Raw genomic sequence first — 15009 nt, 5'->3', positions numbered from 1 at the left:
CCATTCCCTCGTGCTGGTTTGGTTTGAGTGGCTTGCTGCTTGAGAATCCTTAACCCTCCTAAGGGTCGTTTTATTATTATTTTGTTATTATATATATATATATATATATATATATATATATATATATATATATATATCCCTGGTGGCTCTTGTTAAATCGAGTGAGATTGGAACCTGTGCGTGATGGCCTAACTAGATGGCGATTCCCAACTGCTCTTGGCTTAACCTGAAACAAATGGATTCATCAGACTGTTTCCTCATGCTGGGAAACAAAAGGTGATAGAATATACGGGTGGCAGTGGACCGGGGCTGGGGCTGGGGACCCAGTCTCAAAATCCTTCCTTCCATCCCTGGGTTTTGATTTTAACCTCCATCCCTGGTCCAAACGGGTGAGGCGGGGTGGGGCCCTGTTTCCCCTCAGTCCACTGCCATCCCTAAAGAAGGATCAGGGACGGGGCAGGGCGGGGATTGAAGACAGAGATGGGGCGGGACGGGGCGAGAGGAATTGCATAAGTCCATCCCCGCATGGGTTTTGATTTTAACCTCCATCCCCGTTTCATGTCCTTCATCTCCAGTCCAAAAGGGGAGAGGCAGGGTGGGGCACCGTTTTTTCTCCTGTCCACTGCCATCCCTAATCAAATAAGACTGATTTGGGTCCAATGGGATATGCATGGCTTTTAATAAGCATAGTTACTGGAGATGCGCAATTCCTAAGCTGGGAAACTTCCTATTTGTTGGTAGAGCGCTTCCTATTTATAGGAAGTGTGCTTCTTGCTTCTCAAATCTCTTCTTTTTTGTTTTTTTTTTGTTTTTCACTTGATTTTTATCACTTTTTTCTTGTTTTCCCTTTGCTTTATTTTTGTTTTTTGTGTTTTTTCATGCCAATATTTATATTTTTTGTTTCTCTTTTGCTTCTCCCTCGTTTTCCACTCGTATCTTTCTCATTTCTTTTTCTTTTTTTTTGCTTCTCACGCTCTTTAGCAATCACTTCCAAAATTAATCTTACTTCATGCTTTATACTACTATTTAACACTCGCTTTCCCGCTTTCACTTTATGCATTGCTTCCTGTATTTGTTTGGCTTCTTGGTAACTATGTTTATAACCATTTTGTTTTTTGTAATTGATCCAGAATTTGTCCCTCTAGTCCGCGGTAAGCCCTCGCTATGCGAACTAAATGTCTTGTGTTTGCATGGGCATATAGATCTCAACATGTTTCTGTGCCTGTTTTTCTTTCATCTCTCGGAATCCATCATGGGTTTCATGTCCACAGTGGTTGCAATGAAGGTCTAGCTGGATGATAATAAAAATTAACTGCGATATTTTGAAAATATCAACATTAAATGAAAGATCCAGCGATCACTCAACCTCAAATCTCCCTTAGATTTAAGCGAGTGGATCAAGCCAGAGGCAGTTGTGTTGTGACGGTCAGAGCTGCCTTCGATGCTGTTCATCCATTTGATTTTGACAGCTTGGTTTGTGTGCCAAGATGGCGAAACCTGATGGATTAAAATCTCTAAGTTCAACAAAAACCGGTGCCAACTAAAGTGTTTAAAATGGGATGGATATCGTTGAAGTCATACCTGACCTAGGCCAAGTACGTAGATCCAATTTGACAACCTGACTTTGTCTATCCAGTGAATCAGAGGCAAGCCCATATTTCAAATCTATATGGTAGCACAAAATCTGGTGTGGAAAAGACCTTTGGAAAGAAGGAAAACCCCCGAATTATATCGTATCGAATGCATGGCTTTGCCCCCACCCAATACAGGAGAACAGAAACATTGGGTGACATTAGCAATGTCACCCCGACTCACCCCACCAACCACAACCACTAAAGCCCGCTCCCTGGGTCCCACTTAAACAAAAGGGGTGAGGGGTTAGTGGCTATGGTTAGATGTCACCCACAGTTTTATATGATCCACATTACCCAATATAGGGGTTCGGGTCTGATCCACTCAATCATGTTAGATGTTCTGACTTGTGAGATTCCAACAAGAACTATATCCTTAGATTGCAATGAACTCACAACTATTGTGTCTTTCACGTCAACAAGGTATCTTGATCGACACCCATCTCGTCACCCAAGTGGCAATGGGCTTGGGGAAAGGTGTTGACCTTTTCGTCTCAGGTTCAATTTTCATAGGATGTGTGGGTGCCTTTAATTGGTAGCTTTGTAAAGGTGTGCCTGATGGTGCTTTCAAGATTGGATGGAACAATAGAACATAGCAGATATAACACATGTTTTATTTATTTTGTAACAAATGTACTATGCGCAATGTTTGTTTCGTTTGGACAAGAAATTGTGTTACTTGTGTCCAATATTTAATTTTTATGCTGCGTGGACAGCTTGAACACATATCTAGGGATGGCAGTGGACTGGGGAGAAACTGGCCCCGCGTCGCTCTGTTTGGACCGAGGATGGAGGACATGAAACGAAAATTAGAATGGGGATGGAAGTTAAAATCAAAACTCGTGCGAAAATGGACTTACTCTTGCCCCTACCTCATCTTGTCCTCGATCTTTGTTAAGAAATTTACTAATATACCCTTATTTGTATTATATATATAACCTTAACATAAAACCCTTTCTGGAATCTCTTCTCTCTTCTTCTTATCCTTCCTTTCTCCTCTCCTTTCTCTAACGGTGGAAGGATCGGAGAAACGAGTCCCCAGCCCGCCTCGCCCTGTTTGGACCAGGTATGGAGGACATGAAACCGAGAATGAACTGAGAATGGAGGTTAAAATAAATACCCGCGCAGGGATGGAGGGCAAAATTTTGAAACGGGGCAGGAGTGTAGACCTTATCCTTCGCCTCCGCCCAAGTCCACTGTCATCTCTATACATATAGATAATGGGCCGAATAATTTTGTTTTAGATCATATGACTTGATTTACCCAATCATATGAGTGTTTTAACATGTTTATTATGGATTTCATATTGAATCTAGAAACTAAAAAATGTTTACAATTTGGGTAATTTGAGAAAAAATAAGAATTGATGTTTTTTTATATATAAATGCTTTAATGGGTGTCACATTGAATCTAATTATGAAAGTTTATCATAAAATTATGGATAACAAATTGGATTCATGTACAAAAAAGTGTTTATATTTTGGCTAATTTAAGAAAAAATAAGAATTTATAGTTTTTATATACAAATGCAAAAATCATAAATAAATCATAAAACCCTAAAATACAAGAAAATAAATTATAAATAATCCAAAAAACCCTTAACTACAAAAAAAATCAACCATAAAATCATAGAAATGATAAATAAATCATAAAATTAAATATAAAAAACCCTAATCAAAGAAAAACAACAAATATAGAAAGCCCTAATAAGAAGAAGAAGGGGTTGTGTTCCCCTCGTTGTGTTCTCAATATAACAAGGGGAGATGGAATGGTGTTTCACAAAAGCACGTTTCGCGTTTGATCGTTGTGGAGTATCATGCGATGCGGGATCAAACACCCCTTAAACACTTGGGTGTTGGTGACCCCACCTGAGGTTTATCTTGCAAGGGGTGGTCCCATTAAATGATCCAATTCTCGGTGAGGGTTCCTTGTCGTAAAAAGAAAACAAGGCATCCGATCCATTTGGGTTTGGATCATGTTTTTAACATCAAGAAACTATTGGATGCACACTACACTACAGATCCATATATGACTAAACTTGACAACCAAGAACTATGGATGTAAACGGGTTGTACTGTACTCGGGGCTATTACTAAATCTAACTTAATCAAGTTTAACCTAATTGGATTTGGATTAAGAGTCGGATGAAAAAAGCTAATACCAAACCCGAATCCGACTAGCTTAAAACCCAATATTTATGCTTCATCAGATTTGGTTTCAGATTTGAATGCAAAACTTAATACCAAGCCCAACTAATTGGATTCAGATCCGGGTCAGATGTTGGGTTATATCCAACCCATCAACTGACACCCCTACCAAGAATCAAGCCATCAACAGCCTATTTGGTTCATACGTACCCACCAAATGAACACACTACTACAATAGGTCCGGCCCAACATCTTCCTAAATGGTTCGGGCTCTGATCCGCCAAAAATGCTTTGGAGAAGGGGTTTTTCTGTTTTTAGGAGGTACTTTTAGGGTATGTTTGGTTGCATATCATCATGGAAACAAGGGTATGTTTGGTTCTATCGCAGTATAAGATTCACTTCCTCATATACGTAACCCTTGTGAGGAAGTGAATCTCATTTGTATGAGAACTGAAATCTCATGAGATTTGAGTTCTCACGAGATTTAAGCAACCAAACGTACCACAAATGTGATTTGAATTCATATGATTTCATATAACATTCCATTTAAAATCAAATTAGAGTAGCTTCAAATGTGAATTCAAATCACATTTTTTTTCTTATTAACATGAGATTCCAAATCACATGCTTGGCTATTTGTGCAAATGAGATTCATTTTTTTTTTTTTGCATTGGTTAGTTGTGCAAATGAAATTCATTCTGGAGATTTTAAATCACATCTGAATGCAACCAAATATATCGTTTGCCTTTGACAAAATCTATGGTCACTGAGTACCTAAAAGCTGTTTTCTTGTGACATATTTAATCTCATCAAAACAAATAAATGACGAACATACCTCAAAGCCGCTTACGAGGGGTACGTACGTCAATATCTAGCGTAGCAATGGGTTATCCGTTGAATGGCTGCAGTGAAAATCCATTTACGTCTCTCTTTGGTCAAAACAAGGATGTTTTAGTCTTTAAGCAACCCAAATTTGAAACGGAGTTTCACGTCGAATCTGACGACCACAGCGCTCCCTCTTTATTCTCACTCTGTCCGTTGGAGACCTTAGATGCGCTCCACGTAAGCACGCGTGTCTAAATCGGACGGCCGAGATTTGTGAGAGCCAGCCCCTATAAAATACCGAAAGACCCCTTCTACGCCCTTCGCTCCCGTTCTGGTTTTCGTCTCTCTCTCTCTCTCTCGAAATTATTTTCTTAATTTATATGTTTTAAATTTTCGCAGAGAAGGAGACGTGATTTCTTTGCTCTCAGATCTCTCTATCTATTTTCTTTTTAATTTTTTTTCTTGTTTTAAATTTTAAAAAAAACGCCAAGAAACGACGCAAAACTTTGCCCCCAAAATCTCGGCGATTCTGAAACCCTAGAAATCTTTTCCGAGGAAAACCCTAGCGGTTTCGATCTGATCTCCGGCCTATCGGCGCCGGAACTCGCCGGATTCTGCCTTCCGGAGGTCGAATTCGCGACTTATGCTTGTCGCCGGAGCTCTCTGCGTCTCGATAAACCCTAGCTTGGAGGAGGAGGAGGAGGAGGCGGCGATGGCGCGACACGAGCCGGAATGCGAGGACGTGGAGGAGGGCGAGATCTCCGACGGTGCGGAGGCGGCCGAGGAGGGCGTCCAGGAGTCGAGGGAGAGCGGTGGCTCTAGTATTTGGGGCGAGGGTTACGGCCGGTGGAAGCCGGAGTTCTTGAAGTACCCGCCAGATCTTTACAACTTCGCTTGGGCGCAGGCCGTGCAGGCGAAGCCGGAGGAGGGGGCTGTCTTGAAGGATATCAGATCGGATTACCAGAAATTAATGTCTACGTTTGGCATTGGCGGGAACGAGGAAAAAGAGGATGAGGAGGAAGGAGAGGATGACGCGAAAATTAGTGACGAGGGAGGGGGAATCGAAGTTTCGGGTGTTAATCAGGTTACTGACGAAGTGGAGAAGGAGGACGGTGAACTAGAAGAGGGCGAAATCGATGTCGAAGATGCTCCGAAAGATGGTGCCGTAAATTTGACAGAAGTGGTTTCCCCGGACGGAGAAAATGACGGGGAGTTAGAGAACATGCTTGTATTGATCCAGAATTCGTTGAAGGAGTTCTCTGTGAAAGATTCGGCCAAGTAAGTTTCGGGATCGAGCGCGATCAATCTCGGATTCTCGTGGAAACGATGCAAATTGGAACATTATAGTCGATGACAATTAACCCCAAAAAGAAAGAAAACTAGTTATTATTTACTGTCAGCATATCGTACTTGATTACAGTGTAAAGTTGTAAACTATTTAAATACTGGTTTAATTTGTTTTAGGTCATTCTCGGATTGGTGTTCCGCGCTGAAGGAAGCTTTAGATAAACTGAAATCGATGGATTCTCAAATTCGGAGTGCTAAAAGGCTTGATTCTATGATGGACTCAGTGATGCGGCAGATATACAATGGAGCTCATTCTGTTTATTCTGTAAGAAAATCTGTTTTTTTCTCTTTTGCACCTCTTATGCAGTTTTTTTGGTACCTACTTACTATATGTATATGTTGTGTTCTGGATGAATTTCAGATTTTTTTTGGGTTATAAACTTGATGAATTCTTCTGCAGGCCTACCATAGTTCGAATTTTAAGTTCAGAGAACTAGATAAGGAAGCAATGACAAGGTTGATATAAGTTTTACCTTTGAGTTGTTTCTTATTGTGAACGAATTTGAAAATTCTGATTCTTTTCATTGTTTGGCATCACAGCTTGCTTACGTCTTTACTAAATGGTACATCCTTGCTGTTTTCTCGTAAGCAAATTAAAGAGGTCAGATTGGTTGCAGTTTGGTTAAGTGAAATTGATGCATTAACTTTTTATTTTCGTCTGAGATCAACTGCAATTGCATGTAACAGTTCGAAGCAATGGTCTTGTCCAACGATAGAGATAAACCACTTCAAGGAATAAATCTGGGTATTAACTTATCATTGCCTAATTTTGATGCAAATGGGAGTTCACTGGGAGCAAAAAAAAAAGAATTTTTCACAAAGAACATTCCTGGACCTATCTTTATCAATTCTATTGAATGCATGGATAGCAGACCAGAAAGCCGTGGTTTTGCGTGGAGTCCAGATGAAACAAACCTTCCTTCCCCTACTCCGCCTTCTCATGGTGAGAAACCATCGATGGATGAAAATGCAAAAAGCAAGCTGAAGCTTTCTTCTCAGTTCTCCCAATATATCTGGCAGGAAAATGATAATGACAACACTTTTGTGTATCCTTCTGAGACAGATGCTTTCAAGGCTGTTTCCAGTTATCAGCAGAAATTCTGTCGTACCTCCTTGTGGTCTGGTAACAAACTACCAAGTCCGACTCCATCAGCAGAAGGCGAAATGGAAGATGGGGACTTTAATGAAGCTGTCTCTAGTTCCATAGAAAATATGCCAGCTGGATTAGTAGTTGATAATGCTATAACTTGGGAACCCTTGCCTCCCACTCAACCTCTTTGTTCTTCAGTCCAAAAGGATCAATTAATTATGGGCACTATGCAATTGGACGCCATCACAAATCCTTTGCCAAGGGCTCAAGCTAAGATGAGGGATCCGAGGCTTCGATATGCAGAGTCTGTCGATGGTGCAATTGACCTCAATAGCTGCCCAGTTTCTGTGGATCATGCTTGTAACAAGACTGATCTTCATGGAGGAACCGTCAGTTCTACGAAGCACAGGGTTGTTGATGACAGTGTGCTTGATGGGCGCATTATTAAAAGGCAACGAAATAAGGCTACAAATAATGGACTTTCTGGGTCAATTCAGGAAGTCCCCGGAAGAGGTGGGTGGTTAGAAGAAAGCACAACCGCCCTTCTGGCTACTGATGGTGATAAAATAATTAAGGCTGTCGAGATGAACGCTCCCAGTTTAATTTCCACTGATAGAGCGATGAGATCAGAAAACAGAGAGGCTGTTGAATCCTTGCATGCTCGAGTGGAACCTAATGCCATTCATAACAAAGCTGTTCTAGCAAACTGTTCAGATACGCCTATGATAAGCAGGCCTAACCCAAATGAGATGCTGGCTATTTCTGGGTATCTCCCAGCAAGTACTGTTCCTGCTGCTGTGCAATCCGCAACACTGCCTTCTTTGTTGAAGGTCATCGACCCAGCAATCCTTATGCAGCTAATTGTGAATGAACAGCAGAGGCTGGCCGCAGAGGCTGTGAAGAAGTCTGCAAATCAATCTCAGCAAGTTACTGCCTGCTCTCCTAGCCCGGTGGTATTGCCTGCTGCAATGTCAGTAGGGGATAGTACTCTTGTAAAGCCCTCTGAACTAGATAAAAAACCTGGGATTGCCAAGGTTTCTATTCAAACAAGGTTATTGGTAAGCTTTAAATGTCAATGCATGCCTCTACTAAAAATTTCAATGCTAAGGCTCAGTTTCCCTTTGTTTTTTATATACTGTTTTTATGGGTTTTTGCATTGAACTAGGGCATTGGATTAGGGCAGCATACAGGAAAAGTTTTTAGTCCCAGCATTTTTTTTTTCGCAATTTGCTTTTGCGTCATCCTATCAGCAGTCAAGCAGTTCTACTTTTTTAATCTGGTTGCTAAAGATTTTAGGTTGCATTGTGGTTTAGCATGCGGCATTAGAGGTCTGACAGGCATCTTCCCCTGTTGGCTATGGCAGTGTTGAGCATTCTACTTTACCTTAATAGTTTTGCATTGAAACAGACTCAACTCCATTAGGGACATGTCGGTCTTTTTTCCCCATTAGCAGCGACCAACATATTTGTGTGCTTTAACCTCAGAGTTTGGCACTGCAAAATGATTGACACAGACCTTGATTCTATGATATACTTGTAAAACTAGCATTCTTCATCTAGTTTGAATCTGTTTATAGAAGTATCTTCTGTGCTCACATATCGATTCTTTCTTGTGAAAGCTGCAATCACTTATTGTTCTTCAATTCTATATGTCAGGGCTCTTTAAAGGAAGAATCAGGGATGCTTCGTATGAAACCACGTGATCCTCGTCGTAGATTTGTACAGGAGAATACATTACATAAGACTGAAAGCTTAGCACCTAAGCAGCCAGAGTTGAATTCAATTGCTCTGCAGAGCTTTCAGGGCCAAAAATATCTTCCTACGGATAGAGAACAAGGTGAACATGCAAAAACAATCACCTCGTTGCCTGCCCAAGGTCCCTTACCCGATATTTCTCAGAAGTTCACTAACACACTCAAGAGTGTTGCCGATATTTTGTCTGGTTCACAAATTACAAACGTGACCTCTGGAGGGATGCCCACAAAATTAATGCCAGCAAACACGAGTCCCTTCAATGGTTCTGGCACGAGGTCTGATCAAGGAAACGGTGGATTTGGTACCAACAATAATAATGAGGGCATTTCCCAATCCTTGGATCCATGGGGAGATGTAGACCATCTGTTAGAAGGTCTTGATGAACAACAAAAAGGTGCCATTCAGAAGGAGCGAGCAAGAAGGATCGAAGAACAGAATAAAATGTTTGCTGCAAGAAAGCTTTGCCTCGTCTTGGATCTTGATCATACCCTTCTTAATTCTGCAAAGGTAGCTCATTTTCAAAATTGGTTCTGCAGGCATATCTTTATTTAGACTACATCTCTTGCTAAAGTTGCCGACCCCAATTGTTTGGGATGAAGGCGTTGTTGTTGTCGTTGTTGTCTCTTGCTAAAGTTATGTATATCCGCTCTTGTTACTTCCAGTTCATAGAAGTAGATCAAGTTCATGAGGAGATCCTAAGGAAGAAGGAAGAGTTGGACAAAGAGAAGCCACAAAGGCATCTCTTCCGGTTCCCTCACATGGGGATGTGGACGAAATTGCGGCCCGGCATCTGGAATTTCCTTGAGAGGGTTTGCAGTTCATCTCAATTATTTTCTGATGTTTTTGGTTGTCCTTCATTTCATTTTCGCTTTGCTTAAATGTGGTGTATTCTCCATTCTTCAGGCAAGTAAGCTTTATGAGCTTCATCTCTATACCATGGGCAATAAGGTGTACGCAACCAAAATGGCAAAAGTACTCGATCCAACAAGGGCATTGTTTGCTGGCCGGGTTATTTCCAAGGGTGACGATGGTGACCCCTTTGTTGGTGATGATAGGGTCCCCAAAAGCAAGGATTTGGATGGAGTTTTGGGTATGGAATCAGCTGTACTGATCATCGATGATTCAGTGAAAGTTTGGCCTCATCATCGGCATAATTTAATTCTTGTTGAGCGGTAATCTAATGTTCTCCTTGTGGATTGATCTCTGTTTTTGAAGCATCTGTTTTCTCTACTAATGCATTCTTCCTTCAATAGGTATACATATTTTCCCTGTAGTAGAAGGCAATTTGGGCTTTTTGGGCCATCTCTTCTTGAAATTGATCATGATGAGAGACCAGAGGACGGGACACTGGCTTCCTCTTTGGCTGTAAGGATCTTGATTGCTGTTTGGTGGTGTTGCTTTTCTGCTGCTTACTGCTTTCTGAAGTCTAATTGCTAAAATCAAATCTTGATAATGATCAGGTTATCGAGAGGATTCACCATAGCTTCTTCTCTAACAACTTATTAAACAACATTGATGTGCGAGACATCCTTGTCTCCGAGCAAACAAGGATTCTGCATGGTTGTAAGATAATCTTCAGCAGGGTGTTCCCTGTTGGAGAGACAAACCCACATCTGCACCCTCTCTGGAAGCTCGCTGAGCAATTCGGCGCCGTTTGTATGAATCAGCTCGACGAGCAGGTCACTCATGTTGTTGCCAATTCTCTCGGAACGGACAAGGTACTCTGTTTGGGGCGTATGGAAATTGGAAAATTCTTAGGTTTGTATTTCTTGTCATTGTCCATCTTAATGCTGTTGTCTGTCATTTCTTGCTGCATGTGATGCAGGTCAACTGGGCCATTTCTACAGGGAGATACGTAGTCAATCCTGGATGGTGAGCTATTTGGTTGATTTTCTCTTTCTCATGAGCTTTGTCCCATACCCATACTATGCCCCTTCCATTGCTTTTTATGCTTGTTCTGATACCTTTCATGGAATTTCTGTCTACAATGAGCAGACCTTGGATAAAAGTGGTCTAGCCATTGTTAAGGGCCACCAGACCGAAAGGATGGACGGTGCTGATGCCCAGTGTGGCATATAGCTTGGTCTGTATGGCCCTCAACATGAAGCATTTCTAAGGCAGAGCCTTATGAGATGCGACTCTCATTCGAGTATGCGATCTTAACGTTGTGCCATCTTGCAGGTTGGAGGCATCGGCACTGTTATACCGGCGAGCAAATGAATCTGATTTTGCCATAAAAGCTTAAGAAACAGAAAAAAAAAGGAAAACCCATCCACCCACTGAACCCACTAACAGGTCTCTGCTGAAACTCTCCCATGGTTTGCTCTGTTTTGTCCTAATTACCGATGAGAGGATGTGGTTGGCTGAAAGAGCACAAGCCAGTCTGGTTTTTGCTTGGCTCTGTTCCACTCCTTTGAGCGGCCACTTGAACTCACGCTTTGCCAACCCATTTGTGGCTCAGAGTATATCAGTCCGCATCGAACCTTGCTCACTGCCTACCAACCAAGAATCTCAGGCCTGCACGCGTGAATTGAGAAGCTAACCAGCCTATGTGCCAAGTTGCCCTACTACCATTTTTTGGTTCGTTGCACTTTCCCTAAGCTGCACAGTTCATAGATGAGTAATACAAGTGAAATTTCAAATGGGGAAGAAAGATATAGAGAGCTGTTTTAAGTTTTTAAAATTTGTTTAATTTATTGCAGAAAATCGGTGGACTAAAACAAAGTAAAGTAAAACATGTAAATATTGAAAGCCTCCATTAAGAAAAAGAAACATGAATGAAGAAAGAAGAGGGATTTTCATGATTATAGGTACAACAAAAACTTTCTATTTTTTTTGATAGGCAAGTTGGGGGTTAGGCAACCATACCATTGGGATTTGAACTTACAACGTCCCAACACATGGTGACGTGCACTAACTGATATGATTTTGGGATAACACAAACTTCTTTCGCTAATTACATTTTAACATGATTTTGTTGAGAAATTAAAAGAGAGTAGATCAGGTGGAGAGAGAGAGAGAGAGAGAGAGAGAGAGTTTTGGTGCCCTTCATGTGGGGGCTTTTATTTATCTTATTAGCTTGGATATTATGCTTTTTGGTGTTTGTGGTGGTTTGACAATGACAAAATGCATTTCCTTTTGTTGGGGCCCCACCAAGGTTATATGTGACTCTCCTCATAATCGTGGGTGCACGGGGGCTCCATCCGATGGCTTCTAACCTTTGTGGTGACCTAACCTTTCCAATCTTTGTTCCCATTATCTTCATTATGAGGATGAGGAAATTGCTAGGTTCGTTTCGCCCTCTTCCCTGATAGTGTAGGGTGAAGGTCCTCTTGATGTTGCAGCCCTAGTCAGTTCTCCTCTGCTGTTTGGCCACAATTTCAGCCGTTCAATTTGGTTGAATCTTTCATTTTCATTACCCACTAATTGGGACAAATGGGTATTCATATGATTTGGGTTGGCCTCAGAGTCGGCATTTGAGATGGTATTAAATTTGTAACAAAGGAAATGTAAAGTTGTTTCAGCTTGAAATATTGACCGGGGGCTCGTGAGTTTGGTCAAATTGGACACAAGATTATTCTAAACCAACATATGAAAGGGAATAATAGTCTAGTAATAATATAAAGGTGGGTTGCTGAAAGTAGTCTTAAAATAGTCCGCTGGTCATATGTTAGGTGAGGGGTTAAAATGGCAGCGTCCATTGATTGGTCAGCTATAATCCCATTGACTCCTTTGCATAAGTCACGGAAGGCTCTTTGGCCTATTTGTGAAATATTTTTTGATTAATTTAGCTCTTGGGCATTTCTGGATATTTATAATGTTTATGTTCGTGGCATTATTGTTTTTGATGTCGCCATCTTTTCCTTAAAAAGATGCTGACATTTGAAATGAGTTATTTTACCTTTGGACCTTGTCTTGAAGTCTTTAGACAATTGTCGCCATGTACATCTTCAATGAACTTGCTAAGTAAGGTAGGGTTCTTTGGTGAATTGGTTACTACACTCTCAGTAACCCCCGTTTTCTAGGATCTCTGGTTTTCAGAGCTCCACTCATTGGGTAGGGGTGACTCGAGAATGTGATGAAGTTGATGAGAACCCCACAAGTTTGAAACCCATGGGTGGCGTCCCTTGCTACAATGTTGAAAGTGGGTGTACTCCCCGGTGGGCTAGGGGGCTTGGGCTTAGAGGTGTTACCAATTGAAGGCCCAGTCAATATGCGGTTGGTGGGGTTTCCGTTCGACTATACAAAAAAAACCAGCAGGAAAAGATTGGTTTGCCTTTAACTTCCTCAATTTGAGCAAGACACTAATGATCATTCTATGCTGTGGAATAGAGGGTTTTGGAGTAAGCATAAGAGGAGTTGGAGAGAACAAAGGGCTAGGTTTTCTCATGCATGCGCACACAAAAAGTATGCAGACATTAGATTTAACTCAGCCCAAAGTTTTGAAGGTTTTGACTTGCGCTCAACTTTTTACGCTCATTGATGAAATCTAGCATTGAAGTTGATCATTATTATCAAGCCTTATTCCAGGCCCATTGAGTCAGTCCTGTAAATTTTGTTTTCATATTCCTTATTTGGAGCTACTACTCAAGTTACTTCACAATCCTTCATATCACCTCTCAATACCTTATTCAAACTGTTCAATGGTCTTAATTGGGTTTCTGATCCTGAGGGAGAGGATCCCACATTTTTATATATTTAGCTGATACGGATCCCATCGTTTGTCTACTTTGAGGAACACGATGAGGAACTTAGAATTGTGCTGTGAATGGTTTTACATAGCGAGACCAAATTCAATAAAAGGTGAGGAAACTGCCGAAAGAACTAAGAAAAGCCTGTTCTTTCATTAGATGAAATGTAGATTCGTAAAGTAAACGTGGTATCAGAAATGGTGTAAATTGTGAAACAGAATGAATAAAGTGGAGGTTTGAGCCCAACCACCATAGCCATAATTCCTGAGGGGCCAACCTCTGCTGCAACAACTAGGGATGCACAACAGCCAAGCTAGCGTTTAAGCTCATTTCAGCTCATACGTGAACATAAACAAGCCAAGCTTGACCAAGCTGCTGAACTCAATTAAACTCGAAAAGCTTGATTAATATATATATATATATATATATATATATATATATATATATATAATATGTTTTCAACCTAAATCATAAGAGGTTAGCTTTACTGGGTAGGGCGTTAGCCTCTTCAGCAAAGGTGCTGTTCCCGCCTCAGTTTTTTTTTTCACTGGAGCCTAATCTAGGGGTTTTAGTATTTATATATTTCTCTGGGTCAGTAATAAAAAAATATGGCTGGCACAGTGGTGGGTCGTTTGTGCAACATTTGGGAAGGTCAGGGTTTTAATCCCACATCACTTTACCTTTTTAAAATGCTGTTCAAGCTCGGCTCAGCTCGAGCTCAGAACCGAGTGAGTCTGAACAATGCTGTTGAAGCTCGGTTCTTCCGAGCTTGAACATAGAAATTTTGACACGATCCGAGTTAGAACAAAGAACAACCCAGTCTCGGCTCGTGTGATTCCCTAGCAACCGCCTATTACGTCACAAGGACATGGTGAAGAGGATGCGGGACATATCACTCTTGTGTTTGTCTAATTTTCCATTAAAAATACTATACAATAGACCATAATCCGATAATAAATTAGAGCATCCCTGTGCATAGACACCTAATATATCAATTCTAGCATCCGTGGGAGTGGGGCTGTTTATTCCATCAACCAAACTTGTAGCTAGTTTTAGTTGATCTAGATGTTAGGAGAACCCTTAGAATATCTGGTTTTGTGGGGATATGTGTCCGGATATCACGTTTCAGAGTGCTTTTAGGAATACGACTCATTCAAGGATCACGTGCAACATGACCAAGTTCATGAATTCCGACTTTCTTGTAAGCAGCAGATATACAGACAATGCAGTTCATGAGCTTAGACATCAACCCCAACGTTTGTCCAAATCCGAGGATCACGTGAAACTTGACCAATTTCATGATTTCCCTTTTTGTTTTTGTTTTTTCAAAAAGTGGAATTGAAGATTCTGGAATTCATGAACCTAGGCAAAGTTGCTTTTTTCGTGTCTCTTGATGGTAACACAATTTTACCTTTGCGTGTTGATGAAATTTGCAAATGGCGCTTCATTTTGGGTGTCAGGCTAATTAATTACATGAAGAAGAAGAATGGCAACAGCAAGAAGATTTTAGAATAGAAAAGAACC

The 15009-nt window shown here is 41.0% G+C and overlaps 1 protein-coding gene across 2 annotated transcripts; it reads left to right on the top strand.

Annotated features, from left to right (window-relative positions):
- The first annotated feature begins 4925 nt into the window (after positions 1–4925).
- Positions 4926–11178, top strand: LOC149811366 (RNA polymerase II C-terminal domain phosphatase-like 3). 2 transcript variants are annotated; one of them, XM_089993552.1, is made up of 13 exons: positions 4926–5881; positions 6068–6215; positions 6351–6406; positions 6491–6551; positions 6638–6893; positions 7014–8098; positions 8696–9301; positions 9457–9603; positions 9698–9966; positions 10048–10159; positions 10255–10512; positions 10620–10666; positions 10976–11178. In XM_089993552.1, exons 1-13 carry the CDS (start codon positions 5247–5249, stop codon positions 11037–11039), a joined length of 3744 nt encoding a protein of 1247 aa, XP_089849678.1. In that variant the 5' UTR covers positions 4926–5246; the 3' UTR covers positions 11040–11178. The 2 variants fall into 2 exon arrangements, with proteins under 2 accessions (XP_089849678.1, XP_089849677.1); XM_089993551.1 differs by having other exon boundaries at positions 6638–8098.
- The last annotated feature ends 3831 nt before the right edge of the window (positions 11179–15009 follow it).

The sequence above is a fragment of the Nuphar pumila genome, chromosome 17 (assembly GCF_984573655.1).
Source record: "Nuphar pumila chromosome 17, dmNupPumi1.hap1.1, whole genome shotgun sequence".
In the NCBI taxonomy this organism is placed as follows: Eukaryota; Viridiplantae; Streptophyta; class Magnoliopsida; order Nymphaeales; family Nymphaeaceae; genus Nuphar; species Nuphar pumila.
This window is presented reverse-complemented; position numbering and strand designations above follow the sequence as displayed.

Coding starts and splice junctions, on each gene's coding strand:
- LOC149811366 (XM_089993551.1), top strand. CDS start 5,247: ATGCTTGTCGCCGGAGCTCTCTGCGTCTCGATAAACCCTAGCTTGGAG. Junction 6,552..6,637: donor CTCGTAAGCAAATTAAAGAG/GTCAGATTGGTT, acceptor TGCATGTAACAG/TTCGAAGCAATGGTCTTGTC. Junction 9,604..9,697: donor TCTGGAATTTCCTTGAGAGG/GTTTGCAGTTCA, acceptor TCCATTCTTCAG/GCAAGTAAGCTTTATGAGCT.